At 46.6% G+C, this 13,467-nt stretch overlaps 1 protein-coding gene across 1 annotated transcript in view; it reads left to right on the top strand.

Moving 5' to 3' along the window:
- Window positions 1-270: 270 nt before the first annotated feature.
- Window positions 271-13,467, top strand: part of eys (eyes shut homolog) — a gene marked incomplete at both ends in the record, with an annotated part of 123,047 nt that continues 109,850 nt past the window's right edge. The window contains 6 exons of the mRNA XM_079729026.1: window positions 271-1,036; window positions 1,411-1,527; window positions 6,363-6,538; window positions 7,709-7,836; window positions 9,058-9,172; window positions 10,323-10,482. Of these exons, the coding sequence (XP_079585152.1) occupies window positions 271-1,036; window positions 1,411-1,527; window positions 6,363-6,538; window positions 7,709-7,836; window positions 9,058-9,172; window positions 10,323-10,482 (1,462 nt within the window). The remainder of the gene's footprint in view (window positions 1,037-1,410; window positions 1,528-6,362; window positions 6,539-7,708; window positions 7,837-9,057; window positions 9,173-10,322; window positions 10,483-13,467) is intronic.

Below are 13,467 nucleotides of genomic sequence, written 5' to 3'. Positions count from 1 at the left end.
GCTATTCACTGCCGAGACAAATGCACCGAGGTTCTCTGTCTGCCAAGCACTAATAAAGCTCTCTGTCTTCCCCAGGTTAGCCGTAACGATGCCGTTCATCGTGACCCATTTGGACTTTGTGGACCTCAAGAAATGGCCCCAGGATTCAATTAAAACACCATATTCCTTTGATCATTCCAGACTTCTCCGAGTAAAGTCTCAGACCGCCTTCATCCGGCTCGGATGAAACAACAAGCAGCGATTTAAGAACAACATCGGGCAAAGCCAACCATGACGAGGATTTCACTATTCAGCATTGTTTACGGCCTGGCTCTCCTTGTGTGCCTCATCGTGCCTGTGGTCCACTGCCAAACATTCTGCCCTCGACAAGCCTCACTCCAGTGGCAGAGTCCGCCCCGCGCCGTCTCGCTCAATTTGACGCTGACGGAGAACATTTGCATGGACTGGGGCCAGTGTTGGGAGACTCCCGGGGCTCCGCCGGCCCTCAGCGCCCAGCGACCCCTCGCCTACCCCCAGATCTGCCCCCTTCAGCTGCAGCACGGAGACACACTGCTGGTGTCCGCCGACCAAACCCTGCGGTCGTACGGCGTGCGGCTGGCCAACGTCTCGGAGGACGGCTTCGAGAGCTGCTCCGCCGAGGGGGCAGAGGGGTCCCTCTTCGGTCGCAATGCGATCGGGAGCGCGCCGGTGGTCCCCGGCGGGCGTCTGGTCCCGGGCCTTCACTACTTCATCGCGGTGCACGAGGGCGACGGGCAGCTCTGCCAGCTGGGCCTCAGGCTCAACGTGTCCGTGAGGCCACAGCTTTGTCAGAGTTCCCCGCTCGTTCGCCTTTGTTCCGGGAACGGTATTTGTCAAGCCGGCCCCGGGGACGAGGCGTACCGCTGTCAGTGCCACCAGCACTACACCGGGAAGCTGTGCCAGAAGTTTGACGCGTGTTTGAACAACCCGTGTGGAAACAAAGGCGTTTGTTTGAGCGATGGATCCGGCGATGCAGACCACAGAACATATAAATGCTTGTGTCCTCCCCATTTTACAGGTAAGGGCGTGACCCTTTTTGGGGGGGGGGGGGAGGGGGGAGCCAGGAAAGGCTTTGAATGACTCCTAAGTCCTGAAAACTTCATTGTTTTTTGCTAGTTCAACGCTTTATCATTCCACAACTATTTCATATGTAAAGTGTTATCATCAGCCCAGTAAATATAAATAAATATTGAATGCTATACATTATATCGATTTTTAACTTCATTTTTAATCACCTCTTTTTTAAGCTGTTTTCAAATCAATAACCTTCATGTAGACCCAATGTTTTACTATTGATTTTTGAATCCAACCAAAAGCTGTCGGTTAAGTACTGCGGCTCAATCTAATTCCAATTCAGTGTTTGTGATGTTGTTATTTCTCATTTTCTTTCAGGGGTGAACTGCTCCGAAGTCATTGGAAGGGAAAACTGTGAGAGAGTCTGTCCAAAGGCATCATGTGTTCAAGTGTCACCAGTGTCCTTCAAGTGCATCTGTGAGACGGGCTACTCCGGTAATGTAGCCAGCGCTGTGTCTGCAGCACAGCACAACAATCACGATATCATAGTGTGCTCCTGCTCTGCCATTGTACACCGTTCCAATCCCGGACCGACCATATATCTAGCAATTCGCCTTCAGCCCGATGTCCAACCCACAGACAAGGGTGAGCGGGTGAGATGGAGTCCAGCAGTATGTCAGGTGATGGACTGCCCTTTTAGGCACTAGGCTGGGCTGTCGGCAGCTGATCGACACCTAAAGCGAACCCGATGACAGCTCAGATTAATTAGGTCAAATATTTTGAAAACAAAACATTCTTTTTTTTTTTTCTCCTTGCTTTTTTGATTAATTAGCTGTCTTGCAGAATAGTGGTATATTTATGAAAAAATTAATAGATAAAACCGTGATTTCATTCTGTTACAGCTGACGCAATATCGGATTGGAATGGGATCGGTCAATGTGAAAGTCAAACATATATCAGCTCTGGGCGACGCCAGATTAGGCTCCTCCCCTCTTGGCGACCCGACTCGACAGCAATTATTAAGCAAAATTTTGCTTTTCGTGGGGTCGAAAACCAATAACTGCAAGGGGTGGAGTTACTATGCGTTTCCTGTTTCATTACGGAGATATTCTATAGACGAAAAAATTAATATGCGTGAGTGAATGAGGTTTTGAGGCGGTGATTTAAATTAGTGTATTTCTACACTGTCCAGTCTACATGGCGTTAATTTGAAACCTTCACAGAAACTTTTTAACTACTGACCGAGTTTGGGTTCATCCAATTAGGCGGCCACAGATCTCCGTCTCCAGCACCACGATAGGCCGGAAAAAACGATGAAGCCGTAGAAAGCGATACACCCCGTTCCCCCAGACTTCAGCTCGTCCGCCTTCGGAGGAAAGTCTGATACGTGAGACTACTTAACGCCTGACCTCACGGAAAACAAATCCAATCAAGTGTAATCAAGTCAACGTCTGAAACCCGCCCAGAACACAGGCGTCCATTCATCTTAGCCAAGTGTTGCTGGATGCCACGTTCTGTGCTCGGGTTGTTTGTTCAATTAAAGGCCTTGCTTTAAAGAGTTTCTCTGCCCTCACAGTATGGTCGGCCCCCACGTCTAGCAGGGCTGCAGTAATTGGCCGAGTCGCGCTGTTCACGATGCAGTGTTTTCAACTAGCCTTCGGCACTCCCAGCACTTTGCTGGTGCCGCTGCTTTCACAATAAGAGACTACAAACAAACCTAAAGTGAGGAAAAGGGGAAAGAAATAAGGGGCTGGAGCATGTTTGGAGTGAGAGGAGTAATGTAAAAGCCTAAGAACACAAAGTTAAACATTAAACGCTTAGTTTCTTAAGTAAGTAAACCGGTGCTTTGATGTTTTTTTCTGAAACATTGGAATTACACAAACAGTGGAACTGTAGGTCAACATCGCCTCCCGATTCTCTCAGTGCCGATTCTCTCACTTAATGGCCGCGATCCAGTTACCCGCCGCCCACCTCTGAACGCTCCTTGTGATTTTTCAGCATTGTAAGTGATAAATCAATCGGCCTGAATCCATCTAATAGGGGCCTAATAGAGGCCACCAGGCGTCCAGGCCTTGGGTATTGTGGAGCGCAGTCCCACACCCCAACATGAGAGGGAGATTCTGCTATCGAATCACTGATCATAAACTGCAACCTCCCTACCTATTAACCAATCTAATTTCCGCTAAGGCGACATTTCCTGTCAAATGCAAGGGGTGTCAGTCTTTTAGCGTGTGTTACCAGCTCCCTTCAAGCCCCTAACCACCAAACTTTTTGTAGGCGGACAAGCTCTCAGATGGCCCTGTATCGCGAGACTTGTATTATGCAGACACACTTTATGATCTGTGATGTCGGGGTGCATATGAAGGAAGTGGCGAGCCCTTACGAGTCTATAAACGGGGTGAATGGAGTCGTTGGTATCGAAACCTGCTAGAGGCGTTTGCACTTAAAGATGCAAATGGGGGTTATTTGCTCTCGCAATGTATATGTTGGTTTTATGGTTGTCGCACACAAATGGGAAGCATAACACGATGCATAACGCATAGCACAAAATATAAAAGTAAAAACGCAATTGGCTTTCAAGTGTTATGGCTTTTGGTGGCCTTTCACAGTAATTCATGCTTATGTTCCTTTGCTGGTAACATTATTGTAGTGTTCTAGTTTGTTCTGTAAAGTACAGGTTTTAGCATGGCAACACACACTCAACTTACACACACACCTAACTAAATATATAAATTATTATTGGAATTGAAAATGTTTCTAAACTAACACTGACAATGAATTGCTCTTTTCAATGCCTTGCTGTTTTGTTGCAAATCCAACTCATTCCCCCAAAAAATCGCCAGACATTATATTTGGAAATGTATGTGTTCCCTGTCAAAACTGGGGCCACGTTTAAAAAGTGTTTGTTACACATTGCTAATCTACCTTTAAGCTCGATGAATCCATCATGTCCCTCCTCCTCCATCTCCCTCTCTCTGCATGCACCACACCAAACACTGAGTTGTTTTTTAGCATTTATTTTGCTCAGTCATGGTGTGTGTTTGTGTGTGTGTGTGTGTGTGTGTTTGATTGTGTGCGTGGTTGTGTGTTTTTGTGTGATTGTGTGCGTAGTTGTGTGTTTGTGTGTGTGTGTGTGTGTGTGGTTGTGTGTATGTCTGTGTGTGGTTGTGTATGTTTTTGTGTGTGTGTGTGTGGGAGTGTCTGTCTGTCTATGTGTGTGTGTTTCTCTGTGTGTGTGCGTGCATGTTTGCGTGTGCATGTGCTTGTCTCTGTGCGTGCGTGTGTGTGTGTTTGTGTGTGTGTGTGTGTGGTTGTGTGTATGTCTGTGTGTGGTTGTGTATGTTTTTGTGTGTGTGTGTGGGAGTGTCTGTCTGTCTATGTGTGTGTGTTTCTCTGTGTGTGTGCGTGCATGTTTGCGTGTGCATGTGCTTGTCTCTGTGCGTGCGTGTGTGTGTGTGTGTGTGTGTGTGTGTGTGTGTGTGTGTGTGTGTTTGTTGCCTCGCCCCTCCCTTCCAGCAGCTTCCTGGGAGTTCTGTGGAGCCGGTGCTTCCTTTACATTCTCTCTGCTGTTGCCTCATTAATCAATGGAGCGTTGGTGGCTGTAGCAGCAGCCACTGCCCTCACAGGCCAAAGTCTATGCGCACAGAATAATGAGGCAAACTCATGGGACATTTCAAATGAGATTTTCCTTTTGATTTGACTCTCCTGTGTGGACGCCCCAAGGCATTAGCTCTAAGGCATGACTGGCTTCAGCTTTTTTGTCTTTTTGTGCAGGGAAGAGGGTTTCTGGTGCCGGGATGTAATTGATTTTTTCCAATCCAAATAACGACTATAGGAGCGTTTCAATATTCCCTGTGCCAAACTACTGCTATGAATCACCTCCATACCGATGTATACAAACATGCATCCCACGTGGGGTATGGCGATGGTGTGCCACATGAGAAGTACAACCTGAATTTTCATGACATCGATTTGTTGTGAGAGGGGACACATCAATGGCGAGAAAAAATCGTATCCGTGGCGCCACACATTTTTTTGGGAGGTGTTTGTGGAAAAATCCTATTCTTTTTTTTTTAAGATTTCAGTAGGAAATACGGTAAAAAGAATAGCCAAAGCCCCAAAGGTGTACACGGGAAGATTGATGTCCACTGAGAGGCTGCGGAAAACCTCTGGGACGTGAGGAGGTGCATCAGCTTGGGGATTAAGGAGAATATGCAGGGGGAAAAAAGAAGGGAGCCGGCGGAAAGATAAATCACTTGGTACCATCTGAGGAACACAAAAATGAAACTCTGGCCACTAGGGAATAACATCAAGTTTTATTCACCTTGAACCCAAAGTGAATTCAATCTAATTTTATCTTTTTGCATACAATGTCACGGCGGCGTGGAGTGTGTCGGCGCAGCGCTGGTTAGCAGCAGGTAATGGAGAGGGACGCGAAGTGTTCCCGTTTTCTGAGGGGTTTATGGGAAGGGACCCTCTTTGACGCCGTTGCGTCTGCTTCTCCTTCGAGGTATGAAATAACACTTTGGCTGTTTTATATTGGGTGTTGCAGATGGGTAATTTAGAATTTAGGTAAGCTCGGTTTGCTCGCACACACTGTGTTTGTTCGGAGTATTCCTTTCACGACACTTCTTGATTAATCTTGGAGGAGTTGTGAAGTCTTTTTACACCAATTTTTGTTTCCCAGATTTTTCCCAAGCATACAAGTAATCATCTAGATAATTAGTTGAGTCATTATAATTGACACTTTGAACGCTTGGTCATCACCATATGAAACCACGTGTAAACTAGTAGATCACATGAATCAGAAGGCGAAAATTACAACACCAGGACCAGGGGTGTAGGAACCGGGGGGGACGGAGGGGACGTGTCCCCTCCAATATTGGAGACAGGCGCATTTGTCCCACCTAAAGATTATACCGGGGGGAGAAAAATATTTTATTTTATTTTGAAAGCGCAGCGTCTTGTCACCGCTTCTTATTCTAAATAACGTATGCAACGGATGATTGAGCAATTAAAGAATTGATTTGATATTTATCAGTTCATTACTGCCATTCAAAATGTGTTTTCCTTTACATTTACAAATTTATCTTTTTAGTAGAATAAAATATATTTGTGAATTTTTTCAGTGTAGTTAATTTATGGCATATTTCTGTTCAAACCATTAACGGATCTGTCAGGTTTCCGATATGTGTCCCCCCCAATGTTAAACTCATTCCTACGCCCCTGACCAGGACTCTTCCTACTTTCAACCTTTTCATGCACACACGGCAAAAGGATGAACTGAATGCTCCACAGGCATTGGAGCGGTTCGCTTTTGTTTTGCTCAGGTCCGGCCTGCGAGAGGAGGAACCCAGCTTGCGATTCCGACCCTTGCGTGAACGGCGGGACGTGCGAGCTCGACGGCGACTCCTTCTCCTGTCGCTGCGTGGACAGCTTCAGCGGGCCCACATGCGCCGTGAACTGCCTGACGTTCGGCTGTCGGAAGCCGGACGTCTGCGCCAACGTGAGCCACGCTAGTTTGTCTTTGTTCCAGTGTCTCGAGTCAAGTGTGATTGATAAGATGCAACCCTTTAGGGTGGGGGTTCTCAAGTGGTGGGTCGCGTCCCTTAAGTGGGTCGTGAGGGCGTTTTTAGATCAGAGTGTATGCCAAACCTCATTCTTTAGATCGAAGCCCATGAATGCACTTATGTTTCAATGTTAGTTCATGCTTCAACGGCTTACTGTTTTATCGCATTTAGCCCCAATTGTTTCAGCTTTTGGTGGTTTTCCAGTGTTTTTAACAGTACACAAAGGCATTGTTGATGACTGCAATATTGTTAAAATTTTAATTACTTTCTGGTCGTGACTTAATGAATAAGGACACATGCAGGTCTTTTGGCCCGACCAGTGGAGAAACACCGCTTTAGAGAACCAAGAGTGAGGCCGTTTTTCCAAACGGCAGCTCGATTTCGGGTGCTTAGCTAATGATGAGTGAAGCGGGTGAAGGGTGAGGGTTAGTGGAGGTTGTTAAACTTTTGAGGATGGGCATTGGACGAAGTCCAAGAGTTAAATGAGGATTTAACAACAATGTAATTAACTACGTCATTGTTAAATTAGCATTTAACATTGGAGTTCAAGTTTACAGCGATATTTACGAAGTTAATATTAATTAACAAAGTTTTTTACCGGGGTCGCGTGGGTGTGCGGGTCCCGGTGTTTACTGCCGTGACATCTTTGTCATTGTCATTTGCTATGAGTAGAAGCCACGCAGATGCACAAACTAAGCAGTAGCCTTGCCCGAGACGCCGAGCAGACGATCGATTCGAATACGTATGGTGATGTCCGTGCAGACGATATGTTCGTTATACTGAATACCAGAACCCTTCTCATCATGAACCATCGCTGCGTTAATATATGTATCGACCAACCGAGGAGGTTGTGTCTCGTCTATCAGATTATATCAGCTATTTTGCCTGCGGCTCTTACAAAAATGTAATATCCCTGCAATCGTTTTCTCTTTCAGTAATATTGAATTCACAAATTCACGCCACTGACTCGGCGTCCGCTCTCCTTCTGTTCGTTTGTGATCTCCGGCTTTTTTGGGGCGAAACCTAAACCCGTTCCGTTTTTTTTTGCACCGCGAAAAACCGGAAAAAGCGAGTTGACCCGTTTTGCTGTGTGTTTGCGTGCGCAGGCCTCGGAGTGTGCGTGTGCAGATGGCGCCCAGGACCCAGTGTGCGGCGGGCGGGCCGGAGCGTGCCTCCCGCCACCCTGCTTGAACAACGGCAGCTGCGTTTCCCGCGGAGATGATTACGCCTGCAGGTGATGTGCATTCCGGGGCCTAATCGAGGCCATGCCAGAACTCCCCTGTCAGATGATGTCAACCCCCCCGCCCACCACCTTGTCCCCGCCTCACCCCCCACCTGTCTGGCACCTCCCCTCTCTGCCCACCCCCCCGACACACATGCACGCACGCACGCACACACACACACACACACACACACACCACACACACGCACGCACGCACACACACACACACACACACACACACACACACACACACACACATACACCACACACACACACACACACACACACACACACACACACACACACACACACACACACATACACCACACACACATACACCACACACACACACACACACACATACACACACACACACACCACACACACACACACACCACACACATACACCACACACACATACACACACACACACACACACACACACACACACCACACACACACACACACACACACACACATACACCACACACACACACACACAAACACTCAATCGCTCACTCGCGCACGCACGCACGCATGCACGCACTCACTCACTCACTCACTCACACACACACACACACACACACACACAAATACACACACACACACACACACCTCAGATGTTACCTGAAAATTCATATTATTTTCTCTGAGATTGATTTTTTATCCTCCAATGTTTACAAGTATTTTCAGGTAATGCTACATAATGTTATGTTTATGTTATGTTTTTGCAAAACATTGCAATGGTGATTTATAATCCAGTTATCATAATGGAAGTGTACCGCTGCCTGTGGGCGAGTAGGACAAAAGAAACACAGTTATACGCTGTTTAGTTTGTTTTCAAATGCTTTTTCAACAGGATATCATGATAGGCTGCACTCGACATCAAGTGTTATGTTTTTCCCTTTTCAAGGAAGGGGCCTAAACCCTATTATAGAGTTCAGTAACTCACAGAGGCTGCTTCATTTCCATCCGCCTCGGTTCAATAATATCATTTTATTTTCTTTAATACGAAAAAAATAAATCATTGCTTCACCGTGGATTTCACCTTAGCGTTATTAAGAAGAAAAGAATATCACTGTGAAAAGACATTTGTTTCCAGGCCCCCCCGTCCCTGTTCCCAATCACACAGTGGACGCTGCATAGCCAACATGTATTCCATCTGCATCCTGTCTAAGATGTGTGGCCTGTTATTGAGCAAGGTGAATTGATTCTGATGACACCGACCCACAGATGTCTTGAAGGCTTTGCTGGGAAGAACTGTGAAGAACTAATCGACTACTGCGGGCAGCTCAATATCAACTGCCCGAATGAGGGATTGTGTTTGAGTATAATTGGCGGCTACAAGGTCAGTAATTCAATGTTTCCTGGATAATGAAGTACTCAGAAACAAAATATATATTTATGTGACTTGGCGGTGCCTGAAACTGGGCCCATCTACTAGCCCACCCTAGATAGACCCACTGCATGCTGCATGGTCTGTTGGAGTCAGAAAATATGTGTGTGTGGCTGTGTGTGTCTGCTTCTGTGTCTGTCTGTGTGTGTGTGTGTGTTGATGTGCCCTGCGCTGTAATAATGCTCATTGTTTTATGGCAAAACATATGGGGTTGTTTATGACTTAAATGCATGTCTGGGTTTGGGTACTGTCTGAGCAGATTATTTAGGATGTGCGATAACTTGTGTGCATCATTATGTCTCTATATTGCTGTCGACGCCTTTCTCTACTTGATGATATATTGCTTTGGCTTCGGCTGCTATAACTTTGCCTAGCGTGTTTCATCTGAGTTCAGCTATATCAAAACAACACATAAATAAGCGTGTTAGCCACATACTATTTCATATTCAGGGTTTTTATATATTTTATGGAGGCGGCATGATAATAAACTCTAGCAAGCGTGCTCAACACGAGAACGAACAAACACAGAACATAATGTTTGGATGGACGGGTTAAGTCTTACCTCTCTTTTGGTTAGTCCTTGGGAATTTCCGTGTTCTTACACAATACCTCAGAGAGCTGCATAATGCCCCACGGCTCCTAATTAGTTTCCATCAGTGCTGTTCTGTCCTAGCGGCAACACACTCCTCTTGCACCGCTTTCTTCTGAGCTCTACCTCAAGACGCTAACTGCACACAGCACTTCATCACAGCCATGATGTCCACTACCAACAGCGCCTTCGCTTACCAGTCCATTTATATTTTAGTAATTGTTAAGTTGTTTAGGGTAACATGTTGGTTTGGGTTTGTGCGGCTGTATTCATCATTGACAATGGAGTGCTTGATTTATAGGCGCAATGCTCCTGCTTGGAATGAAACGAGGCGGGCTGGTATAGTGGGGGGATTTGTTCTCAAGACGAAAGGCTGTCGGTTTAACCCTGACGTCGGCGGCCTACCCCAAAGGCATCCTCAAAAATCACTTTGGCTAAACAAAACGTGTGTGAACAGCACATGGGGAGTGAACGGTAAACAGAATAAGGTGTTGCCTCCGCTGTGTACCGCAGTGTGTCTGCGCCCCCGGCTGGACCGGTGAGTTTTGCCAGCACGTGGGCGACGCCTGTGTCACGCACCCGCAGAGATGTGTGAACGGAGCCACCTGCGTCACTGCCGGCCTGCTGACCCCACCCCCGCTCATCTCCTGCATCTGCCCTCTGGGCTTCACAGGTACGCCCAAACACCGATACGTGGACAGGCGGCAAACACTTCTGTGGGGGCCCGGGTCTGTCGGTGGACGTGGTGCACAGGATACCAGACTGCGTGTCAATACTTCATCGCTATTCCTAGATGTGAAGTCCCCAGTTTTTAATGACGTTTGAATGAATTGAAATGATTTTTGCGTAGGAATATCCGTTGCAGTTATAATGGGGAAACGTGCCCGCTCCTACGCATTACATGTGTTTCATATCTATGAGGAGTAATCAAAATTTAAGTAGGGCCCTATTTCTGGCATATCATTAAATGAAAATAGAAAACTAGAGTTATTCCTCTGAGTCGGTTTCTCTGTACGACTCGATTACTTTGAATTCAGACTTTATTTCTCAGTTGCCGTGGCTTCGGTAAACATGTCTGCAACGGAGCACTCTCTCTGTGTGTCTCTTTCTCTCTTTCCCTCTCCCTCTCCTACTCTCTGTTTAGGGGGCTTCAGTGGTTTAGTATTAACCAGCAGGTGGCCCCGTGTGTCATACGTTGCGGTGGATGACAGCCAAGTAATACATGTTTATATTGGGTGAAAGCAAAAGTGAAACCAATGCATCTCTTGGCCTCTGGCCAAATGAGTTCCTTGGCCCGGCACACCTGAGCCGCCCTCCTTCTACGGCGTGATGGGAGACTGGGAGAGTTCCCATTGGTTTATAGAGCAGGTGGGACTGGCCAAGGACTGGGCAAGGGTCAAAAAGGCTCTCTGCGTGTGACGCAGCCCGGCTTAACGACACTGCGTTGACCACCATGTGGATAGTGTGCACACAGTATTGTATAAGACGTGGTCTCATATCTGGGGGTTGCCAGTGCATTCATTCAAAGATTGATCAATTGCACGTCTATTCATGGTTGGAGAAAAAAGAACCACGAGACATACTGGCACACACACCAACACTGGCACACACATACACACAAATCATACATACTAACCGTAACATCTCTTTCCCTTTTGCTTGGAGAAAAAAAAAGTGTGTCCTCCTCCATGGTTAGGTCCTGACACACACCAGCTGTCAATCATGTAAGTGCTAACGTAGAGCTGCATGGACAGGCGTGTCTCTGCCCTATTCAAGTCTAAAATCTGTCGCCACTCCAGTAATGGGAAAGTGTCTCCTACAACACGGAAGGTCTTTGCGACTGATAGAATTCATCATTTTTTTTGGCATCTTGCAATTCTAGCTTTGGAATTGTGAGCCGCGCTGCCGAGAAGGGCCAATTTAATTTCGGAGGCTTGCTGAGAAGCTCCACATTCTCTCTAATCCCAGATCCTAACTGGATGTTTGACTGGAGTCCCCGGCATTCATCGTTCATTGAGCAAGGCTTTGTATTCTCACCAGCATGTGTGGCCGTTGCATTGGCATTTGTTGCATCCCTAAGATAATTGACTTCAACAATTTTTTATCAAAGTGAAAATTGGGCAATAAAATGTGGATGCCTCTTTTAAGAGAAGTACGTAGAATACAAAAGCCCTTGCCTCCTCAAAGCACTTCTGTGTCGCTCTTTGTCCCTTAACCACATCAAATATTGAAAATCCTCCACAGCCCGGGTTTGAGAGACAGCTCGTTTAAAAATACATCTTGGACGGTTCCGAGTTAGATATTCAGATTTCTAGGTACCCCTTTTGCCAATGAGGGATCAGATACTTACACATCATGCAATATATCTTCATGCTATTCAACATAACTAAATCATTTAAGTAAGTACACAACTAAGAAAACAACTATGAAGGCCAAGTCTAACTTCAGAATATTCTTTTTATATATATTTCAACGTCTCATTTATCTTGAAAAAATGTATAACGCCATTGGTACACTTCAATCTAGACTGTGAGGCACTTCTATGAATGCGGCGTGCTATTCTAGGGTCGGAACCGAATCCGTTTGGAGAAGCTGGTCCCCGCCACAACGTCAACAATGCTGACTCTTGGAAGGACGGTATTACACCGTCAAAGAAAACCAAACACCACCATCGACCTAGAATCCCGCCTGCTCCTGGAGACGACGACGACGACAGCGGCGGTGGGCCTAACCGCCGTGTCGCCGTCGTGTTTGCTCCCCCGCCACATCGATGCCTTTGCCCACATTCCCATGTTAACGCGTGAGCCGTGACCCGCTACATGGTTAATGGACCGGCATACACACCGTGCATTGATCCCAGCCGTCGCTTGTGCACTGCTTCAAGTAGCGGCGTCTGCTAAATGTCTCAATGTAAATACACAGAGGGCTTTTCTAAGCAGGGAACAACACGTCGAGTGAGCTGCCCTGCGCGTCAAGCGATCGCTTTAAGGTGCATTCACTTGATGTGCCGTGGCATCGTGTGAAACGCACTCGGGTTTCCTTCGGGGCTGGCATACATTTCAGCGCCCGACATTGAGTCGCTTAATAGGTTAAATTACTTCAACTTTGACCCTGTGGCGCACGGCCTTACGCGGCTGTACTGATGGGGTAAAGAAACATCCCTTCTCTTGTGGAAATGGTGGAATGTTTTTAAGAAAGGCCTATTTGGGCTTTTTATAACGGCATATTATAACGGCAGAACTATATATAATGAATAGGCCAACGAATGCCATTCATATTGTGGTATGATTATGTATTTATGATTGATTTAATTATTCATGTCCAACACTATTGCAATCAGACATTCTCACGCACGTAAGTCAGTCTCTAAACTCTTCTCTCGACAGGAGACTGAGGGCATTCACACAAGCTCCTTTGCCAAAACCGGGTAGTAACAGTTAGAAAGTTAAAAAAAACCTGCCTTGCACAACCAATGAAGAGTTTTGAGGCCTTCACATTGGCCTTCTCCTTGGGGCAGTGACCTGCAGAGGTCATGTTTGCTAATAAATACTGTCTTTACAACATGACTTTCTTGTCCTGGGTTGTAAATGCTTTCAACCCCTTCCAGGCCACCAATGGAGCCTTACACCTCCAACTCCGTTCACACGTCCACCCCAGC

Source organism: Pollachius pollachius, assembly GCF_949987615.1.
Source record: "Pollachius pollachius genome assembly, chromosome: 2".
Classification (NCBI taxonomy): domain Eukaryota; kingdom Metazoa; phylum Chordata; class Actinopteri; order Gadiformes; family Gadidae; genus Pollachius; species Pollachius pollachius.
The sequence above is the reverse complement of the archived record's forward strand: the minus strand, read 5'-3'. Positions and strand labels throughout refer to the sequence as shown.